The sequence below is a fragment of the Neovison vison genome, chromosome 3 (genome assembly GCF_020171115.1).
Source record: "Neovison vison isolate M4711 chromosome 3, ASM_NN_V1, whole genome shotgun sequence".
NCBI lineage: Eukaryota > Metazoa > Chordata > Mammalia > Carnivora > Mustelidae > Neogale > Neogale vison.
This window is the reverse complement of record NC_058093.1, coordinates 225,534,617-225,557,537: the sequence shown is the minus strand read 5'-3', so window position 1 is coordinate 225,557,537 and position 22,921 is coordinate 225,534,617. Positions and strand designations below refer to the sequence as shown.

Here is a 22,921-nt window from a genome sequence, read left to right as displayed (position 1 = left end):
AACCAGCTAGAAAAAGAATGGGGAACTCTCTCCATTAAAAGAGCAACAAAAAGTATAAAATACTTAGTAACTGGTGTACAGAACATATAAAAAAACTAAACTTTAAAGGGAGAAAACTTGGTTATAGAACATATACCATAACATGAAGACAACAATTCTGTCCAAGTTAAAAATAAATAAATAAATATAATGTACCTCCAATTAGAACACTAACAGGAATGTTGTACAACCTGAGCACTTGGAAAAATAAATGGGTGAAAAATCAAAGGGCATCTGTTAAATCATGAAAATAAGATTAGCCCTATGTTATACTAAAGCAATGCTTAAGGAAACTAAAAAAATGACTTTCTCTTGCAAAATAAATGCAAATAGGCTGCTGATTCATTCATTTGCTGACAATCACTGACACTAATTTCTGTTCAATGTTTTTTTTTGGTTTTTTTGGAGATTTTATTTGTTTGTCAGAGAGAGAGAGCAGAAGCACGGAGAGCTGCAGGCAGAGCAGGCAGAGGGAGAAGCAGGCTCCCCACCGAGCAAGGAGCCAGACATGGGACCTAATCCCAGGATCCCAGGATCGTGACCTGAGCCAAAGGCAGACACTTAACCAACTGAGCCACCCCGGCATCCCTCTGTTCAATGTTTAAATGGCACACTCATAATAGAGACAATCTTTCATTTCCTAAGTCCTAGCTCTATGGTACAGCTAAAATGAACAATTCATGACCAAGATAGAATCCTTAACGGAAAGCTCACATGTAAGAAGTACTGCAGGTCAAATATCTGTTCTTAAATATTTCTAAATAAATGTCTTAAATTCTTCTATTATATTATAATTTTACTATATCATACACACTGAAATAAAGCTAGAACTTTTTTACTTGTCCTGTGGACAACAGAAGTTGCAATCACATGTAATTTGCCTCTGGAAAAGCAGCTAGCTGTCCATCTGAGTCACCTTACAGATATTAGGATATAAGCTGACTCTCACTCTCCAAACTACGACATGCCTGTCTATGTTACATAGTTCTATAGGGTGTTTCTTTTCTTCACCAAGTTAGGATTTAATTTCCTGTCCTTAGTCTTTGATGAGATTTGATACAAGAAAGAAAACACAACCTTGAGAGCAGCAGTTCCCAAAATAGTGTTAATGGAGAACTGTTCTAGGTATTAAGATGCCAAGCAAACTCTTTCCCTGAGCAAGTGTCTTTTAATATTTAGAACAAAATTTAACAGGTTTCTTTATTACCACCTGACTTATCAGACCTCAAAATACACTAGTTCAGACTATGAATTTCCAAGAGAAGGATTTAACATGCAGCCTTTCTCAAGCTTACTTGGCTTTTAAAGGTTCCCTTTATTCTCAGAGAACCATTAGTGGCAAAGAGCCTAGGCTTTGGAGTTAAAAATTATCTGTGTTCAAACTCTAGCTCTGCCATTCATTAACTATATAATCTTGAGTGAGTAATCAGTTTTTCAACTGTAAAATTGTAGTGGGGGAAGCAATACCTATACTTCAGAAGACTGATTTAAAGATAAATTACATACACACAGTATTAGGAATAAATAAACCAATAACTTTCCACAAAATTGCAATTCGTCTTCCAGAGAGTAAAAATTAATGAACTTATTCCCGTATCTCCCTCTCTTTCTCCCTTCCTTGCTTTTGTCTTTTCCTTTGAGTTTTCATTCCTGGGTTTAACATTTCTATTTGATTTTCTTTTCATTTAACTGTTACTTAAGGCAGCCATACCCAGAAGCTCTCCTATATACTGACTTAACACTGTTCAACTCAATACTAGACAGAACAAAAAAGAAACGAGTGAGTAGGGTTGAGATACATTACTAAGTGAAAAAAGCAAGACACAGGCATCATGGTGTATATAGAACACACCATCACTTCATTAAAAAGGGATTAAACAAAAGAATGAAATCAAATGCTTATCATACACAAAAATGGATCCCAAATAGATCAAAGTCCTAAGCCTAAGAGCCAACACAATAAAACTCAAAGAAGAAAACACAGAAGAAAAGCTTCATAACCTGGGATTTGGCCATGATTTCCTGGATATGACACCAAAAACACATGCAATGAAAGAAAAAATAAATTGATACTTCATCAAAATTAAAAACTTTTGCGCACCAGAGGAAACTATTAACAAAATGAAAAAGCAACCTAGGGAATGAAAAAAAATCATATGACTAATAAGACATCCAGAATATATAAAGACATCCAGAATATATAAAGAACTCCTACAACTCAGCAACAAAAATCAAACAACCTGAATAAAGAATAGGCAAAGGACTTAAAGAAACATTTCTTCAAATATATACAAATAGCCAAAAAATACATGAAAAGATGTTCAACATCATTCATTATTAGGAAAATATAAATCAAAAGCACAATGATACCACACCCATTAGGATGATTGCAATTATCCAAACAAAACAAAACAAACACAAAAAAACAGAAAATGACAAGTGGTAGAGAGGATGTGGAGAAACTGGAACCCTATGCCTGGAACCCTGGTGGTGAGAATATAAAATGGTGTAGCTACCATGGAATACACTGTGACGGTTCCTCAAAAAATCAAATAATTATTGCATTATCTGCAGTCCCACTTCCAAGTATATATTCAAAAGATTTGAAAGCAGGGACTTGAAGAGGTATTTGTATAACCATGTTCATAACAGCATTATTCAATAATACAACAGCCAACTAATAGATGAGTGGATAAAAAGAATGTGGTATATACACAGAATTGAGTGTTACTTAGCCTCAAAAAGGAAGGAAATTCTGACTCATGCTACAACCTGGATGAAACTTGAAGATATTATGCTAAGTGAAATAAGCCAGTCACAAAAGGAGAAATAGTATGATTCTATTTATATGAGATATTTACAGTAGTCAAATTCACTGAGAGAGGAGAATGGTGGCTGCCAGGAAAGGGAGAAGTCAGAATGAATTAGTGTTTAATGGATATGGAGCTTCCAATTCGTAAGATGAAAAAGTTCTGGAAATGGTTAAAATGGAAAATTTTGTATTTTCTATATGCTACCACAATTTTTAAAAAAAGGATTTCAAAGGATTATACATGTGCATACATTTCTAGAAGAATGGAGAGAAAGCTAATTATAAATTTTACTGGAGAGGGAGACTGGAGGAGAAGGAATGAACAAGACTAAATAAAAAGGGGTTGAATAAGGGCATCTGGGTGGCTCAGTGGGTTAAAGCCTCTGCCTTCAGCTCAGGTCATGATTCCAGGGTCCTGGGATCGAGCCCCACATTGGGCTCTCTGCTCAGCAGGGAGCCTGCATCTCCTTCTCTCTCTCGGCCTGCCTCTTTGCCTACTTGTGATCTCTCTGTGTGTCAAATAAATAAATACAATCTTTAAAAAAAGGGGGGGGTTTGAATATAGTGGTCTACTACACATACACTAAAAACTGATCTATAATATTTAATGGTATAAAGAGACGTTCAAGGAATTTTAAACAGAAAAAAGGCGGATAACAAAATACCATTTGCCATTTAATAACAAAATATTATTTACCACCGAAATTACTTAAACACACAAAACACACCAAAAAGTCTCAGAGATGACATCAGAGATCAGTGAGAAAAGAAGGTCGTTCAATAGAGCTGGGACAAGGGACACCTGGGTGGCTCAGTGGGTTAAGCCGCTGCCTTCAGCTCAGGTCATGATCTCGGGATCCTGGGATCGAGTCCCACATCGGGCTCTCTGCTCAGCGGGGAGCCTGCTTCCTCCTCTCTCTCTCTCTCTGCCTGCTTCTCTGCCTACTTGTGATCTCTCTCTGTCAAATAAATAAATAAAATCTTTTAAAAAAAAAAAAATAGAGCTGGGACAATTGGATTCCTATTACCCTCTACTAATAGGATACAATAATATAATCAATAATCCTATTATCCTATGTTTAACTAAGACAATTACACGTCTTAATTCTTACCTAAATTCATGTTAATTCAGGCTAAATTCTAAATTTAATCTAGACTTTAGATTAAAAATTTGTACATGAAAGGCAAAGTGTTAACACTAACCCACTCCTATTTAGAAAATAGGAGAATACCTTCTCCTATATGACCTTGGGCCAGAAAAGGATTTCTTATGACACAAAAGCACTCACCAAAAAGAGATTCTAGCAACAGGTATAAACCCTAGGAAAACTCTAAAACATGAACCCCAGGAATATATACTATATATATAAACATTGAACACATCACAGAACTCTTTGAAACAGCTCCAACCTAGAAACCTAAATATCCATAATAACAGGAAAATATATGAATTATGGTATAATTCACAGGGTAGAACATTATACATTCATGAAAATGAGTGCAATAAGTAGGACACAACTTGAAAACAATATTGATTGTAAAAAGCAAGGTATAAGACCACATATTTTATCTTTATCACACTCAAACTGTAAAAAAAAGTAAAAACAAACGTGTTGTACACAGTAAAACATTAATACACAGTAAATGTAAAACCCATTTTTTTAAAAAGCAAGGGAATGCTAAATACAGAATTCATGACAGCAGTAGAGGGAGAACAGGTAGGAGGAGGAACCAAGGAGTATACAGGAGCTTCAAGAGAGTACTGGTAATCCTGTAGTTCTTTAGGTGGTTAATGAGGTTCATGAATGCTTACTATGTCTCATAACTTATATACAAAGAGCAGATATTCCATATGATGTAAGAAGGAAAATACACTATGAACCGATTCCCCTTTTTGTATAAAAAATGATCTATAATTCCTACAACACCCAGAAGAGTTGCATGAAATTTTTCCATGAATTTCCTAGGTAGGTTAAATTTTAGGTAATGACAATTTTTTTTATTACCTGAGATGTCTGATTTTTTTTATGAACTTGTGTATAATTAAACAATAGTCACAAGCATATGCATTTTTTAAAAGACCTGCAAAATGGATGCCTGGGTGGCTCAGTCAGTTAAGCGTCTGCCTTTGGCTCAGGTTATGATCCCAGGGTTCTGGGACTGATTTCAGCACTGGGCTCCTTGGTCAGTGAGGAGCCTGCTTCTCCCTCTGCCTGCCGCTCCCCCTGCTTGTGCTCTCTCCCCCATTCTCTGACAAATAAATGAAATCTTAAAAGAAAAAAAAAAAAGACCTGAAAAATATGCAACAAATTTAATGAAGACATGGAAGAGGAATATGCGGTTTTCTTTTTTTCTCCTGTTCATCTGCATTTTCCAAAACTGCACCAATAATATATGTATTAGGGTTCTATTATCTCTTATCTGATACTCTTGTAGCCAGAGACATTTCAGAAATCAGATTTTTTTTCTTTTTTCTTTTAGAAAGGCAACACAAAAACATGTATTAGGATTATGTAATATACCCTTACATCAAGCAGTGCCCCATAATCAAACACAAATATTTCTGCCACAGAGTGAAGAGTCACACTAAGAGAGATAAATAGATAAAAACAAAGAATTTCATGGGGCACCTGGGTGGCTCGGCCAGTTACGTGGCTGTCTTCAGCTCAGGTCATGATCCCAGGGTTCTGAGATCAGGCCCCACATCGGGCTCACTGCTCAGTGGAGCCTGCTTTCCCTCTCCTTCTGCCTGCTGCTCTGCTCTGCCTGCTTGTGCTCTCTGTCAAATAAACATAAAATCTTAAAAACAACAACAACAACAAACTTCATATCAGGTCTTTGGGGTTTTTTTTGTTTGTTTGTTTGTTTGTTTTCCATCGGAAGAGGTTTAAATTAGGTTTTATCACCAAAAGAGTAGAATTGTTTAGTACACAGAACCAGAAAAGTAAGGCTTCCAATTCTGTCCCCACTGGGCCAACCGACTTGGAGCTTAGTCACTGGAGGCTGTGCACTCAGTTGAGAACAAGTAAAATAGCTGTTAAAGGAATATTTCATAATAGCAATAAATCAAAGCATTTCAAATTCTAAACTAAAAACATTACTTTTCTCTTAATAAAGCTAAAGCTTTCAAGCACATTTCAAAAATGAATAAACAAGTGTCAAACTAAAATATTTGGAGATTATCAAAATCATAACGTGTATCAGAAATTTGACATAGCCACCCAGTAAACTGTTGACCAAAGAAAGTACCACTCATGGTATTCTTTAATTCTACAATTGTGCACTGAGGACCTACAACTCATAAGGACTTAAAATTCAAATTCAAGTCCATGAACCCAACATGGGCCCTGGGTCCACACGATCACAAATATCAAGAGTTCAAAAGTTCAGAAAAGAGTTAAAAAGAATTCAAAAATGAATGCAATAGGATATATCATGTCAATTAGATAGTGACATTGTTCTCTCCGTCAGAAAACCATTCAGATTACAATATAAAAGCAAGTGAATTCCATTTAGAATAACTGCATGTAAATGCTCAGAAAAACCAGAACCATGGCCAATGGAACATTTGTTAGAACCTTAAGACATCCGGTAGTCAGCAATACTTAATGCAATGGTCAAGTATGGGGAAACTTTTTGTGTCTAACATTGCATGTGCTCTTAAGATAGACTTTTTTTAAATCTACTGTCACTGGAGCACTGATCAGCTATCTCCTTATCCCTAACCCACCTTTGTGGCAATGACCTAGAACTGGTCACAGACATCAAGGGGTCACCACTCAACTGCCTGCAAGGGCTAGGTAAATCATATCAACTAGTGATGTAGAGATTCAGGGTACAACAACATAAAGTGGGAGGCACTGAGGCAAACTAGAAAATGTAAGTTATGGGTGAAGGCACTCAAGTATTAAGACACCTGACAAAATTCAGTCCCTTTAAGACATGGCTTCTATACAATGAATGGCCCATTCTGAAATCTCCTCTTGAAGTTTTAATTACATTTGCTGGCGCTAGATCCAGCAAATGCCAGCAGTCTCGAACAACAGTGTAAACTCATGGAACAGAGAATCCTGTTTATTCTGCCTTAGCTACTATAGTGAAGCCCCAGCAGGCATGAAGTCAGTCATTAATTACAGAGACCAAATCTACAGCTTTATTTTGTCTAACCAAGTGAGCTATGTGGTCAGACAGTACAAGAACAGGCCAAAAGAGACTCTGACTATCTAAGAATAATCAGAATAACAACCAAATAGCAGTAGTTCTTTTATTTGCTAAGAACTATAGAACCTGGTGCATCCTTAATGATAAGGGAGACCAGTTTTTTCTTCCTCCTGCTAACAAATCTCTACTCACGGCCAAAAATCTAAGCTGTAAGGAGCTTGTCTCTATACCCCTCTGAAGACTCTCTCCCATGTTTAAAAAAAGAGAAAATGCAGTAACAATATAAAACTGAAGAATCAGAAATACAGGCTGATCAAGCACTCATCTGTTTTTCCTGAAGATATGGATCATTATGCTTGTGAGAAGAAATTCAGATCATAAGCTCTTAGACCTCCAGGATGGTGTTGTTCAATATGAAAGCTGCTAGCCACATGTAGTTACAGAGCTTGTGAAATGTAGCTAGCCTGAACTGAGAAGACTTTGTACTAAAAAATGTAAAATATCTTGTTAATAATTTTTGTATTGATTACATATAATCAATGATACAAATATTTGATACACTGGATTAAATCAACTATATTATTAAAATTAATTTCATGTGTTTCTTTTACTTTTTAAGCTACTAGAATACTATGAATGACATAGGTGCTTTATATTGTATTTCTATCAGACAGTGCTAAGCCCAAAAAGGTCATATTTTACAACTAACTCCTCTAGTGATTATCTTCCTGGCAAAGAATAGATATGGAGGACTCCCCGCACCCCTCCTCAAAAACAACCCAACAACTTCAGTCATTAAACCAGTCATAGTCCCAAGACAACTGGGATGCAGCAGGTTGCCAGAGTAATCTGGGCATTCACTTATCCAAAAATAAAGAACTCATGTAACAATCATCTGAGGTTAATTTCATCCTAAATGATTCTAGCATGTAAAATAAAGGAGTAGTCTGAAGAAAAATCTGTGAGACAAAAAAAATTTTTTCCCTAATGCTAGATTTTTTAGGTAACTAAAACTGAAGCGTGACTTTAGTACTACACTGTTAAGTACAAAGAGATTTAACATTTTATTTTTTATTTACTTATTTTACAAACAGATTTAATTTGTAACCATTGCTTTTATCCTCTATAAACCCTTCAATATAAACATTACAGAAGTAAAAACCACTTCACACTCATTAGACTGGCTATAATAAAAAACATGAACAATGACAAGTGTTGGTAAGGAGGTGGAGAAATTAGAACCCTCACACATTACAGTTAGGAATGTAAAATGGTACAGATGTTTTGGACAACAATCAGCAGTTCCTCAAAATGTTAAACACAGAGAAACCCTATGAGCCAGCAATTCCACTCCTAGATATTTACCCAAGAGAAATGTAAACATACATACATCTGTACAAACGCTTTTACACAAATGTTCATAGCAACATTATTCATAATAGAAAAAAAAAAAAAGGGAAACAACCATCACCTGAGAACAGATAAGTAGAATGTGGTATATCCATGCAATGGAATATATCTGCCAATGGAAAGAAATGAAGCACTAATACATGCCACATGGATGGACCTTGAAGACAGGAGACTGAGTGAAAGAAGTCAAAAGACTTCTTTATTGAATTATTTATCGAATTATGAATAATTCTTTATTGAATTATGAATAATTCTTTATTGAATTATGAATAATTCTTTATTGAATTATTCCATTTATATGAAATAGGCAAATCCATAGAAACCAAGAGTACATTACTGGCTGCTAGGGGCTGGAGAGAAACAGGGGAAAGAGAGTAATTGCTATTGGGTACAGAGTTTCACTTGAGATGAAAAAAAAAAAAATTCTAAAATTGATTGTGGCGATGGCTGCGTTACTCTGTGAAAGTACCAAAGACCACTAAATTATACACTTTAAATGAGTGAATTGTATGTTATGTGACTTATATCTCAAAAAAGCTTAAAGATAGAAAACATTAACAGAAAATAAAATAAAACATTAAAGTCAAAACCTGAATGCTACAGAAGGAATCTATATGAAATCGGACTATATGATACACTTCATTTTAGAACAGAATGAAAATGTTTGACAACCAGTCATACCAAAGCAAAGAGGGAACTTCACTTGTGGTTGGCTGCATTACTGGCCCTGATTCCTCACTCCTCCTGCAATCTACTCCTTAGCCCTGTGATTCTGCAGCTACTCCCACAAATGGGCAAGGCTTAATTTTGTGGCTCCTTGTCTTTGGTTTCCCCCATATGACTTGCCTTGGTTGAAAGAAAGACCCAATAATGTCATGTATGCCAGTTCTGAGTGTGAGCCTCAAGAAGTCTTGTAGGTTTCCACCTGTGTTCCTATGCTTCTGTCAACTGTCATGAGAAGAACTTCCCCTAGGTGCTGCTGCCCGTTCAGTCTAGGCCTCAAAATAAATACAAATGAAACAGAGCTACCCAGCTGACATACAGATCTGAAGTTGACCAGCCAACCTGCAGACAGCTATTTTATGCCACTAAATGTGGGGATAATTTGTTATACAGCATTAAGATGGCAACAGCTAGCCAATATAGTAACCAATACTCCCACTGTATTTTGAAGAGGTTCCATAAATTAAACAGTGATGATTAAGGCATATCTGGCCTAACATTCTGCACAATGATACTTTAAATTACTTAGCATAAACAGTGAGCTACTGACCTCAAATGATATTTGATGCTTGTCCCCTTGAGCTCTTAAACTGAAAGTTGAGAGCAACATACTTTCCCATCTTACTAATTTTACTTTTTTAAGGGTTATTTTTTAAAAAATCAAATACAAAATATTTATTTATTTGAAAAAAATTGGGGGCGGGCACCTGGGTGGCTCAGTTGGTTAAGCGCCTGTCTTCAGCTCAGGTCATGATCTCAGGGTCCTGGGACTGATGGGGAGCACCACACTTGGCTCCCTGCTCAGCAGAGTCTGCTTCTCTCTCTCCCGCTTCCCCCACTTGTATGCTCTATCAGATATTTAAAATCTTTAAAATTTTTTTAAAAACTTTTTTTTTTCAGATGGGGAAGAGGGAGAGAGGGAGAGGGAGAGAGAGAGAATCTTAAGCAGGCTCCATGCCCAGTGAGGAATCCGACCCTGAGACCACGACCGTAGTCAAAATCAAGAGTCACTTGATTGACTGAGCCACCCAGGCGCCCTGGAATAATATTTAAATAAACTATGGGTCAAATTACTGAGAATAAACACACAAACAAAATGTAGTCATGTCCTCAATACTTCAAAAAGAAACAAATAATTTTTTTTAATTTTATATGTATAAAATCAACAGGACTTACTGACTTGTTTGATGAGGGTTAAGAATGTCTTCAAGGTCTCCATATGGCAAGTTGGTAAGTCTACCCTGAAGCACAAAGCTGTATTTGCAGGCCATTTGCATCTCTGCCACATGATGACTCTTCACTGACTTTCCTATTCTAGGAGCTGGCTATCTTTTCCATTTGCTCTCATTATCTGAGCTTCCTGATGCTTGAGTCTCTAACCTTAACCTTGCTTCTACTGTCCAATCACCTCTGCTATTCACTGCTCTCTCCCACTTCTACCTGTTACTCTCTTTTGTTCTAAGTTTGCTCTAATATATCACCTTTAGGTCTGTAGGTTATTTTCACCATTGCACAACAAGCAAAGATACAAAACAAAAACAAACTTCTAATCCCCCAAACTTCTGGTTTATGTCTATTCAGATGTCCAGTTGATTTAATTCTGACCTAAGACTGAGGCACTGCTGCAGCTATGAAATTTAAAATATGCATGCACTAGGCCAAGAGATTTTTTTTAATTGCCCTTTCTAAATTATAATTATTAAACAAGAGAAAAGAAATGATTTAAAAGAGAAAATAGACTTAGAAATGGGGGGGAAAATGAAGGCAAAATAAGTTTCTATTTTTAAAATATTTTTAGCTCCTTAAAACAAAAGCTTAAATATAGGAGTATGAATTTCTGAAATTGTAGCAAGAGAGACAGAAAATGTTAAACTGCTCAGAAGCTACTTTCCATATTGCTTATTTCTCCTCATACCTTAAAGGAAATTTCCTGAAAAATATTTCATTTGAGCACAAGATTGAAACTTTTCCCTAATTACCACCCCGCCACCCCCCACCCCCGGCACAAAAAAGGCAGAGCTTTTCCCCTTTAAAAAAAAATAATATATGTCACAAAGTGCCTGTTTGGGAGATAAAAGTATTAATAAGTTGGTAGCAGTTGGTCTGTGGTCAAGTTGAAGAAGATGAGATAAGTAAAGATGGTGACTCTAAAGAGCCTGTGGTCCTCTGTAAATGTCTCCCTCACGTGTTCCGTTCAGGGGCTGAGCCACTTTCTCTTCTCCAGGTGCTGTGTGGATATTAGTAAGTTAGGCAAAATCCAGCCACCACCCTTGACCCAACTTAACAGTAACAATTTTACTTTAGTATTTTTTTCCAAGAGTTGTGAAATGTTAGGTAAGTATTCTCTCTTCTGTGTGTCCTGTCTATTCTAAATCCAGCACCTGGTAAATTTCACCTCCAAAATACCCAATCTTTAAAAAAGGAAAATCTATGGGGCGCCTAGGTGGCTCAGTCATTGGGCATCTGCCCTCGGCTCAGGTCATGATCCTGCTGGGGTCCTGGGTTTGAGCTCTGCTTCAAGCTCCCTGCTAGGTGGGAAGCCTGCTTCTCCCACTCCCCCTGCTTGTGATCCCTCTCTTGTTGTGTCTCTCTCTGTCAAAATAAATAAAATCTAAAAAAAAAAAAAAAAAAAAGGAAAATCATAGCTTCTACTATGTGTAGATCCTTACACCTAAAATCCTATGCTTACAGAATTCATGCAGGGTGGGAAGACAGCCACATAAATATATTCAATACAAGGTCAGAAAAATCATAAAAGGGCTGCCACATCACAGGATCAGAAAAAGAACTACAGGCATCAGAAGAATAATTCTCCTGGGCGAATCAGAAGGTTCTGTAACAAGAGGATAGCATTTCAGCAGTACCTTGAAAGATGCTTTGGACTTACATATTTAGAGACTTGGGAGAAAGACTAACCAGGTATAGGAGTCATCTTAAGTAAAAGGGGAAATGATGAGTAACCCAGTTTGGCAGAAATAACAAGCATTTTCATTTTAAAGAAAATACAGGGAAGTAGGGTTACAAGGCAAGACTGTTTCGAAAGTCAGACTAAAGAGGTTGGATTTTACACTGATACAGTTAAACACACACACACACACACACAAAACAGGAAACAAGATCTTCAAAAGCAATATAAGCTGAACTAGTGGCAATACAAATACAAACACCAGAGAAGCAAAGAGTAAATGTATACACATTCCCCATTAAGTTCCCTTCAAAACTCCTAATTGAAATGCGTGACTAAAATAAACAAATAAAAATCTCTAAATTTAAACTACAGTTAAAAACAGAAAAGTTTTTCCAAGATCAGTTTCTCCTCCTCTCTAGCTTCAAATACACAATTCTCTCCCCTTATCAAAAAAAAAAAGAAAGAAAAGGAAAAAAAAAAAAAGAAAACCAGAAGGCTATGGCCCTCTCTATATCAAGTATCCTATCTTCTTTCCTTATGTCTTTCTCATCTTATCTTGCCAACAAATGGCCCATACCCAAAGGATGCTTTTATTTCTTCATTACCCTGACCTAATCTGCCTTTCACCCTCACTACTCTGATCTTTATTAGTGCACTTTCACTAATGACTTCCTTTTCAAATTCAACAGCCTGTTTTTTCTTCATTCTCTTTGAACCCTGTAGCCTTTCACACTCTTGTCCCTCAAAATTCTCCATGCCTTTACTTTCATCACTGTTGAGCTTTGTGAATTATCCTACTTCTGATGGAGCCTCCTCTGACTCCTCTTCTTCCTCCCATTTCTCAACTGTGAGGTTTCCCAAGCCTCAACTTCCAAGCCTCCATTCTGCCCTCAGAACTACTCTCTCCATCTTGGTTAACTGACCCCATCTCAAATCTTTAACTTTCACTAGCCTCACAGTGGTCCCAGGTGGCATTTCTGTAACAAGCCTAGACTTGAGTCCCTATAAAACTTACATTTGAAAATATTTTTAAGATATCTGACCTTAATACTTTTAAAGTACTGTTGCACTAATCAATGCAGAGGTAAGAGAATTCAATCTCTGAAACTAATTTTTTTAAAGATTTTATTTGAGAGAGAGTGAGAGCATGCAGAGGGAGAGAAAGGAAGAAGCAGACTCCCTGCTGAGCCGAGAGCCCAACACAGGGCCTTCATCCCAGGACCCTGATGACCGAGCCACCCCAGGTGTGCCTAAAACTAAGCTTTACCTCTAACAGTATTTTTGCAAGCACTTTTGAGAAATAAATGTAAACTGGGGAGCATTTATAAGTCAGCAGAGCATACAGTCAAAGGTTTAAAAAAGTTAAGGCTGTCCGACAAAGCCCCAAGATTTACAAGTTTGGAAAGCTAGACAACTTGGACAAAAATTAAGACAAGGAAACAACAAAGTCAAGCACTGTACTTAAGTCAAAATGTCTGTATAGCCAAATTGAAGAAACAATTAAAACTTTGCTGCACATGTCCTATTTAGGTTAAGAGCGAAGCCAAAGTCTGAGGAGCTCAGATGAGGGGGAAGTGGGTGTGCCTTGAATAAGTAGTGTGGAGTAAGGAAACAGATAAGAGACTGCTAAGAGCCCGTCCTTGGGCATTTTAGGGTATAAGTATCCTGTGCATTCCAAAGAAAACCAGGAAAAGACTATGATTATCTACATCATTGTCCTCTTCCCTCATCTGAGTATATTATGAAGGAAATTGCCTTTAAGATCAAAATAAAACTTACATGAAAAAACTTATTTTTGTATGTTTTATTCAATTCACCATTTTTCTTTTTTATTTTTGGACTATGAAATGTGACTAAAAGATGGCCTTATAGCACATTTCAAAGGCAACTATATTAATCAATGACAATTTGCAAACTATTCTCCTTTTTATATATGGCATTATTTGGATATCCTCAAAAGAATTCTCAGAATGGACATCTCAAAGTTTAAAGACTGGTTATATTATGAAATGAGAAAAATCATTTCTGTAGTGAAGAATTCTGTACTTGGAACCTGCCTGGATCTAACAATGTAGAGTACAAATACCTTGTTTTTATATTTCACTTAGTAACTTACAAAGCATTTGCACATGTATTAGCTCACTGAATCCTTGCAACAACTCTTCGGAGTAGGACAGGCATTACCACTGTACAGAATACAATACTGTGACTCAAAGACAAGACTAGGATCACAGTTCATCAGAGATAGAAATCACCCTCAAAGAAAAAATTTCCCAATTCAAAGAAACCAGAACGGAATTAGATCCTCAGATTTTAGAATTTTGATTTCAAACAAAAATTTAACCAGTGGAATTGGCAGAACTGAATACTTCTTGAGCAACCAATTATATTCAATATAATTCACAAACACAGAAAAACCAAGTAGAGCACATCTCTACTTTAGCACACTTTGGGTTTTTATCCCTTAGCGGTTCTTCACTATCAATACCAGAACTCCAAAACAGAGATTCTCAAGTCTCCTTACCAAATTAGGGTGACACCCAAAAACCAAGAAATGGGATTTTCTATTAGGTCTCTACTAGGCTTATATATATTAATTGGCCAAATACCTTAAAAATATTTTCTAACCTAACTTTTCACAGGTGCTCAATCTAGTCTAATCACAGCTAACGCATGGGTCTGTTTTAAGCTGTGGCCCTAGTGAGACCTATTAATAAAATCTGGGAGGTAAGAATTCATTGTCAGGATCCTGGGGACTAACTGTAGATTTCCCCTATAAAACTGAATTTGGTACCTGGAGCCCCTCTAGACACCTAAGAGATTAAAATTACAGAAGAAGAGCATTCTACCTCTAACTTTTTAAGTGAGGATTGGAAAATATTACAGAAACTTGTTGCGAAGTTGTAAAAATTTATTGATTTATACATACAACATATAAAACCACTATTTCCTTTAACTCCCAAGAAGCAACCATTAAACTCCAGAAAATATATTCTAGAATTTAACAAATCAAGTCATACTTATGGCTCTAGGGCTGGGGACAGCAATCACATAAGGCTCAGATGCCAAATGTAGCCAAGAGTATTTAGCTAGACACCCTCCTCTTAGAACATCCCCTGATTTTCTAAGAGATGATTTGGTGAAACAGGAGAATGATAAAAACTAAGTTACTAATGTTGAAGTAAAATACAGTTACACAGAGCTCCGTTAACGCCTCAATTCATGGCATTTGTCATCTCTAAAATAAATGGTCACACAGAAATCTGTTCTAAGAAATGCATGGACATTAGGCATTTTAATTCATAACACCATTTGGGAAATTAAAAGCTGATATGATTACAGACTCTCCAGCTTCCCTCTCCCCCATCCCCAGGCTTCATAAGAAACCCTGAGGGAAATGATTCAGTACAAATTTCTGGTCTTAGTTTTGCTTAATTTCAGTCTGAATCACACATCACCAAACCATTATTATACCACCTTAACTATAAGCAAAACATGTTTTTAAAGTGAGCAAATCTGAAGTCTATAATGCTAGACACCCATTTTCTTTTCTTTACAGATTTTATTTATTTATTTATTTGTGAGAGAGAGAGAGAGAGAGAGAGAGAGAACAAGCAGGCTGAGTGGCAGGCAGAGGCAGAGAGAGAAGCAGGCTCCCTGTGGAGCAAGGAGCCCGATATGGGACTTGATCCCAGGACCCTGAAATCACCACCCGGACTGAAGGCAGTGGCTTAACCAACTGAGCCACCCAGGCATCCCAAGACACACATTTTCTTCTTCTTCTTCTTCTTCTTCTTCTTCTTTTTTTTTTTACATTTCTTTTCAGCGTTAACAGTATTGATTGTTTTTGCACCACACCCAGTGCTCCATGCAGTCCGTACCCTCTCTAATACCCACCACCTGGTTCCCCCAACCTCCCACCCCCCGCCCCTTCAAAACCCTCAGATTGTTTTTCAGAGTCCATAGTCTCTCATGGTTCACCTCTGCCTCCAATTTCCCTCAACTCACTTCTCCTCTCCATCTCCCCTTGTCCTCCATGCTATTTTTATTATGCTCCACAAATAAGTGAAACCATATGATAACTGACTCTCTCTGCTTGACTTATTTCACTCAGCATAATCTCTTCCAGTCCCGTCCATGCTTCTACAAAGTTGGGTATTCGTCCTTTCTGATGGAGGCATAATACTTCATAGTGTATATGGACCACATCTTCCTTATCCATTCATCCGTTGAAGGGCATTTTGGTTCTTTCCACAGTTTGGCGACCGTGGCCATTGCTGCTATAAAGATTGGGGTACAGATGGCCCTTCTTTTCACTACATCTGTATCTTTGGGGTAAATACCCAGTAGCAAGACACACATTTTCAACTAAATAGTTTCTCTCTGAAAAACCTGCATAAGGGGGCCCCTGGGTGGCTCAGTGGGTTAAAAACTTGCATAAGATGCAAAGATCACAAGATACAAAGAACAGATATGTTCACCAAGAGATACAATAATACACAACAGTAATTGTAGGGAAGCGACTTCCATCAAGTTCCAAAGATCTGTGTTATTTCTTCTTCTCAGGTGTAGCACTATTTGCAAATGCCCAGCAGGGTAAAGCCCATTATCATCACAGTATATTACCTCAATATAATGCAATCCTCAGAGTAGATCTTGGGATACTTAGCCCAGGAAGCGTTCTCATTCATTTGTTCAGTAAATATTTACCAGCTACCCACTACATGCCAGGCACTCAAGAGAGTACCCAAATAGAAAGATTCTGTGTAACTGTGTAACTTTTGTTTATTGTCTGTCAACCCTTAGAGACACACACAAGATGAGACCCTGATGAGCATACTGAGGAACCTGGATTTTATTCCAAGTATGAACACTGAAGAGTTTTTTAAGCAGAGGTCAGGCACAATCTAAGTTAAACTGTCAGAAGACCACTCAGAGGTGCCTGAGTGGCTCGACTGGTTAAGCGACTGCCTTCGGCTCAGGTCAGAATCCTGGAGTCCCGGGATCAAGTCCTGCTTTGGGCTCCCAGCACCATGGGGAATCTGTTTCTCCCTCTGACCTTCTCCCCTCTCATGCTCTCTCTCACTCTCTCTCCCTCTCAAATAAATAAATAAGATGTTAAAAAAAAAAAAAAAAAAAAAAGGCCACTAAGGAGAATGGCCATCACGTGGAGAATGGGGAAAGGGAGACCCAGTGAGGAGGCTAACAGGGAAATCAAGCAAAAGTTGGGCTGGCTTAGAGGAGTGATTGTGGAAATGAAGTAGACAAATTTAGTGACAGAATCTTCACATTAAACAGTCTTGACTTTGAGCCCTTTCACCATTTACATGTTATTTGGCAAGTTACTTAAATTCCTTGAGCCTCAGTTTCCTTACTTAGCAATTCTTTAAAGCCCTAGCACTCAGAAAACACACAATAAAATATTATGATACTACTCTGGTAACAAAATTCATCTCGATGAAGTTAACATGTACTTATTTCCTTTTCTTTCCACACCAATATTAATCCTAACGTAAATCATTTTTACCACCAAGACTGAAGTACTGCACTGACTCCATCAAGAGAGAAGTTCCTTTAAAAAAAAAAAAGAGAGAGACAAGTTCCTGTTTTCCACAGAACTTTTGCTAAAATAACGCTCACAAATATATATTGATCAAGGTGTTTTTCTCAAATTAATAAAAATCTAGTTTGCACCTTCTATTTGTGTTTTCACATGAGTTCTTTTACTTCCTCAGTATACAAGTAAAAAGAACACAAGATGAATCTTGTGAGTACATGGTGATAAAGACTGTGGTGTTACTACCAATTATTTTAATTTCATCTGTCAATAGCTTTTATTTAAAACTTTATTAAGGATGGCATTACTCATTCTTACAGCACTGTGACACCAGGAAACTAAGTTACCAAAAGCTCTCTTTTATAAGTACAAGGATTTTAATAAATACTTATCTATCTGTAGTTTTCCCTTACACTTAAAATATTCTTTCAAGAAAGGAAGAACCACCGTCTAAACCTATCATATTCAGTCAGCGTGTTTTAAGCAGAAGCTACGGGCAAGACGATGTGCTAAGTATATGGGAGGACAAAGGGTAGCTAGCGTAACAGTGTCCTTTCCCTCAAGGAGTTTACAATCTAATGAAGAAGCTAGGTACTCACACAAGTAAAAGAAGGAAAGATGCAGACTACAAGTATCCAAAACAAAGAGATCACTTTCAGTTGGGGTGTTCAGAAAATACTTCTCAGCTACGTGGAATTTCAGGTGAACCTTGGGTAATGGGATTTTGACAGAATTTGCTGGAAGAAAGCATGATGAGGGAAACAACTTTCGAAGACAAGAATTTTGTTTTTCAGAGTTGGTGCCCAGCCATTTTACAGTATGATTATCTGTAATCACACCCAGAGTCTGGACATTTAGATAACGATTTGAGTTTAGGAGGCCCACAAGTCTCTGCTTTGTTTCTCCCCGGGGCACCTTTAAAATAACCTCTAGAAGTAAGACCCCCAATTACTGACTTCCACCTCCATCTTCTTGTAAGTAATAGGTGTTTGCTACCCTATTCTGTATCTCCTGTTTGTGACCTAGGACAGAGGACTGCCCTTTCCCTGGCTCACTGAGCCTCACGACTTCAGTTACCAGGATCAACCAGTCTAGAAGCAGATGATTCTCCTTACATATTGTCCTTGGGTTGATAGTAGCCTAATGCTATGTCACAGTGCCTATGTCATTCATCTCACTTCATCTCATCACATAAGCATTTTATCATGTCGTAGGTTACAAGGGTGAATACAGTGCAATAAGGTATTTTGAGGCCACGTTCACGTAACTTTTATCACAGTGTATTGTTGTAGTTGTTTTATTATTCGTTATTAATCTCTTACAAGGCCTAAATTATAACTTGAACTTTACCACAGGCATGTACATATAGAGAAAACACAGTACATATAGGGCTCTATACTACCCTCAACCTCTGGCCTCCACTGGGATCCCGGCATGTAAACCCCACAGATAACGGGGGCTACTGTACTTCCACTGGATGGGTGTACTGAAACTGCATCTACAACTGCAATGACCCCCTGGATTTCCCTTCCCCAAAGTGGGAGCTCAGATGCTGAGAAAACTACCTGCCAACTACCTGAGAGGCTTGTGCCCCCTCATTCATCAGGTCATAATCTACATATTTTTAATTCAGCACACCCATTCTGGCTTCTCAACACAGAAAGCAAGCACGAGAAACCAGAAAACTGCATGAACAACATGTGTATTAGTTTTCTTAAATTAACTTTTTATTATGAAAAATGTAAACATGGCAATAAACCTCCAAGTACTCATCACTAAGCTTCAACAATCACCACCTCATGGCCAATTTTGCTTTATAATTTACATATCATTATATGACAATCCTGGGGCACGTGGCTGGCTCAATCAGTGGAACTTTTGACTCTTGATCTCAGGATTGTGTTTGAGCCCCATTTAAGTGTAGAGATTCTAAAAACAAAATCTTTAAGATTTTTATTTTTTATTTATTTGAGAGAGAGAGACAGTGAGAGAGAGAATGAGCGAGGAGAAGGTCAGAGAGCGAAGCAGACTCCCCATGGAGCTGGGAGCCTGATGTGGGACTCGATCCCGGGACTCCAGGATCACGCCCTGAGCCGGAGGCAGTCGTCCAACCAACTGCGCCACCCAGGCGTCCCTAAAAACAAAATCTTTAAAAAGAAAAGAAAAGAAAATCCTAAGGAACCTATTTTCATTCTTCTAACATCTACTTTCTACATTCTTCACTGACTTCATCCTCAGACAAATCTATACTATCACAATAGTCCCCACAAGGTTGATTTTCCTAAAGGCCACATACAAATGAGTGAAGTACAAGTCTGTTAAAAAAAAAAAAAATCAACTTCTAGGAACAGTGACAAAGATACTGCAAAACGAGAGATAATCCAAAACTCAGTTCACAAGTACTTTTGGAATACCTTTTCCACACTTCTATTACAAGGAGAATGAAAACAATGATGTGGGAATTTGTGTCAAATGAAATAAAGCATCACAGGTGAAGTATCTCGGACAAATCCATTTGGTCTCCTCAGCCTAAGCTTCCTCCTCCATAAAACAGAATGGTCACCTACCTCAGGGACTGGTGAGAATTAAACGTGTACCTTACATGGATAATTACCTATGGTAACTATCAGAACCTAGAATGCTCTTTGGTTTCCCAATCCTCCCTCCTCAAACACCTCCCTCTCTCAAGATGCTGTAAAAACTTTCACCATCTCAAAACTTGCCAAAGGTGGCAGGCTAATAACCATTCTGATTTCAAGAAGCTTCTTTGCCTAACAAAGCAAAAGCAGCTAAGATTTGAAGTATTTCAGAAGGATAAATATTATAAAATACCAAACTTCACAAAGTAGTCTCCCCTTAACTAGTAGAGCTGACCAACATCACATAGTGTGTGGCCAAAATATCTAGCAAAACATGTTCATTTTCCCCACTTCTTGGCCCCTGTGTTTACCCCTTCAACCATCCAGTCTCTGTATGGCACAATAAAAGCAGAAGGGCAGCCATCAGAACTCTCAGCTGGGCCAGTCAGTGTTAAGAGCTCAAGATGAGTTAGTTAAGTTAGTTATGGGACTTAATTTGGTCCATAAGAAAGCTCAAACTGTGATCTTGTGTTCCATTAATACCTGCTAAGGAGAGACAGCTCACTGCTGCTCAAAACTATCCAATTAGTTAGCACTTTTAAAAATACATTTGCAGTCACAACTGTTCACCAATGTTTTAATTCTTCTCTTAGTGTTACTTTTTGCAGACTCTGTTATCTTCTTTTTGAGCACTGACATTCCCTTCTGAATTATCATCTTCCATCACTAACCCTCTTTCCCTATGTGAAGACACAATGAGTTCCTGACTTACCTATCATAACCTCAACCACCACAAAACATCTACTCCGTTAAAGCCCTCTACCTAAAACCATTCTTTATTTTCATGTATTACCCATTTCTTTGCTGTTTCCCTAGCTATAATGTAATAAAATGCAACACTTTACAGTTTGCCATGTGCTTTGTAAAGTTATTCATTTAATCTTTACCACCTATGAAAAAGGCAATTCCCTATCTAATAGGTAGGGGAAGGGGAACAGAGAACTTACTCTCGTGCCCAGTTACAAAGCAAGTCAGTGATGAACAGGACTTCCAAACAAAGTCTTCCAACTCCGAAAGCCATGCTCTTCCCAATTGTGTTTTTTCTAACAAGGGAAAGCAGTACAATTCCGTCCCAAATCACGTTTGCTTCGAAGAGTAAAACCATCTTCAAACAATCGCTCTAGATTGCAACCAGGTTTCCCATCTCACACTTATCATTCCATTTCTTCCTTCCTTAACCTCCGGTTATTACTTCCTCCCCACCGTCCGATTTCCACTCTTCAAGGAAACTATCATCATCCTTCAACCCCTCCTGCAATTACTCTACCTCCACATGCTAAAGGGAGGCCTCTCAGCCCCCTCTCTCCAAACATTGCACTCCCTTCTCAGGATAGGTAAGCTCTCACTCCATAAGCCACAGAATACACTTCTTAATCCTTAACAATCTATTTAATAACTTTAGAAGTCCCATAAAAATGGACATAACTAGATCTTCCATCTCCATACTTGAACCAGGGCAGCAGACCACTTTAAATTCTGAAGAAGAGAGTACCAATCCTCACAAAGATTCTACTCATGCCCCACTGCCACCAACAACTTCCTTTCCAGAACGTGGTTATCCAAACAGGATCCCCTTCCAACCTCTTCACGAGGGACTCCCCTCCATGGTTCCCAAGACACTCCTTCCGCAGTTTTCCTTCGGTTACACCCGAGCCTCTGCCCACCTTACCAACTCTCCCTTCACTCAGCCAGCCCGGTGCTAATAAGCAGCGGCCCCCAGTTAGACGGCTCCTCCTCCAAGTTCAGACTCTTATCACCTGTTTTCCCCACCAGCTTCCTCGCAACCCGGTGGCCCACCCTTGTCCCTCTGCCCACCCCTTCAACCCTCCTGTCCAGAAGCCACCCCCTCAAGTTAGTTCCGGGGTGCCCACAGGATTCAACTTCCCATCCGTGGGCTTCCCACCTTTGGGGTCATGCTCCCCTTCTCCATCACCTGCTCCGCCCATGACCAGATGACATCCGCCGCGGCCGCCGCCGCCTCCATCCCCTGTCTTGGACAGGGGCGCTGGGTCCCCGGGCGCTGACCGCCGCCACTAGGGCCAGCCGCCCCCTCTGGTGGGGACGAGGGGGGCGTGCACCCCCAACCCGCGCCCCCCCAACGCGCACCTGTTCCTCCTCCTCCTCTCCCCCACCCCCCGCCGGCCGCACCGGCGCCCCGACCCCCACCTGCGCCGCGCCCCGGCCTCCCAAGCCCCGCACTCACCACGAGTAGGTCTGCTCCGCCATGGCGCTGACTCTCGTGGGCTCCGCTGCAGGCTCTGGCCGGGCCCGGCGGCGGCGGCGCGGGAACGAACGGGCGGCGGGCTCGCTCGGGCCGGGAGCGGAAGGCGCGGCCGCGGCCCGGCGCTCGCTCGCTGGCTTGCACGGCGGCCGGGCCGGGAAGGCTTCTGGCGGGGAGAGGCCGGGCTCCGAGGCGGCCCCGCGCCCTGGGCCCCGGGGCGGGGCGGGCTCGGCTCTCGGCCTCCCTCACCCGCGGCGGCGGCGGCGGCTCCGCTGCGGCTCTAAACCCAACATGGCGGCGGCGGCGGCGCTGAGAACAAGGGGGCCCCGGGGCGGGCGAGCAGCGAGAGGGCCCCGCGCTCACTGCGCGCTGAGCCACCGGAGCGCCGCGCTGGAGCGGCGGCGGCGGCGGCCGGGGGACATGGCCGGCGGGCGGAGGCGGCGGCGGCTGA

General features: G+C 39.4%; 1 protein-coding gene across 1 annotated transcript in view; it reads right to left on the bottom strand.

The window, feature by feature from the left end:
* SPPL3 (signal peptide peptidase like 3) overlaps nt 1-22,690 on the bottom strand; it is a 146,652-nt gene extending 123,962 nt beyond the window's left edge. The window contains exon 1 of the mRNA XM_044244131.1: nt 22,453-22,690. Coding sequence (XP_044100066.1) covers nt 22,453-22,475 — 23 coding nt within the window. The 5' untranslated portion in view covers nt 22,476-22,690. The remainder of the gene's footprint in view (nt 1-22,452) is intronic.
* Nucleotides 22,691-22,921: the final 231 nt, after the last annotated feature.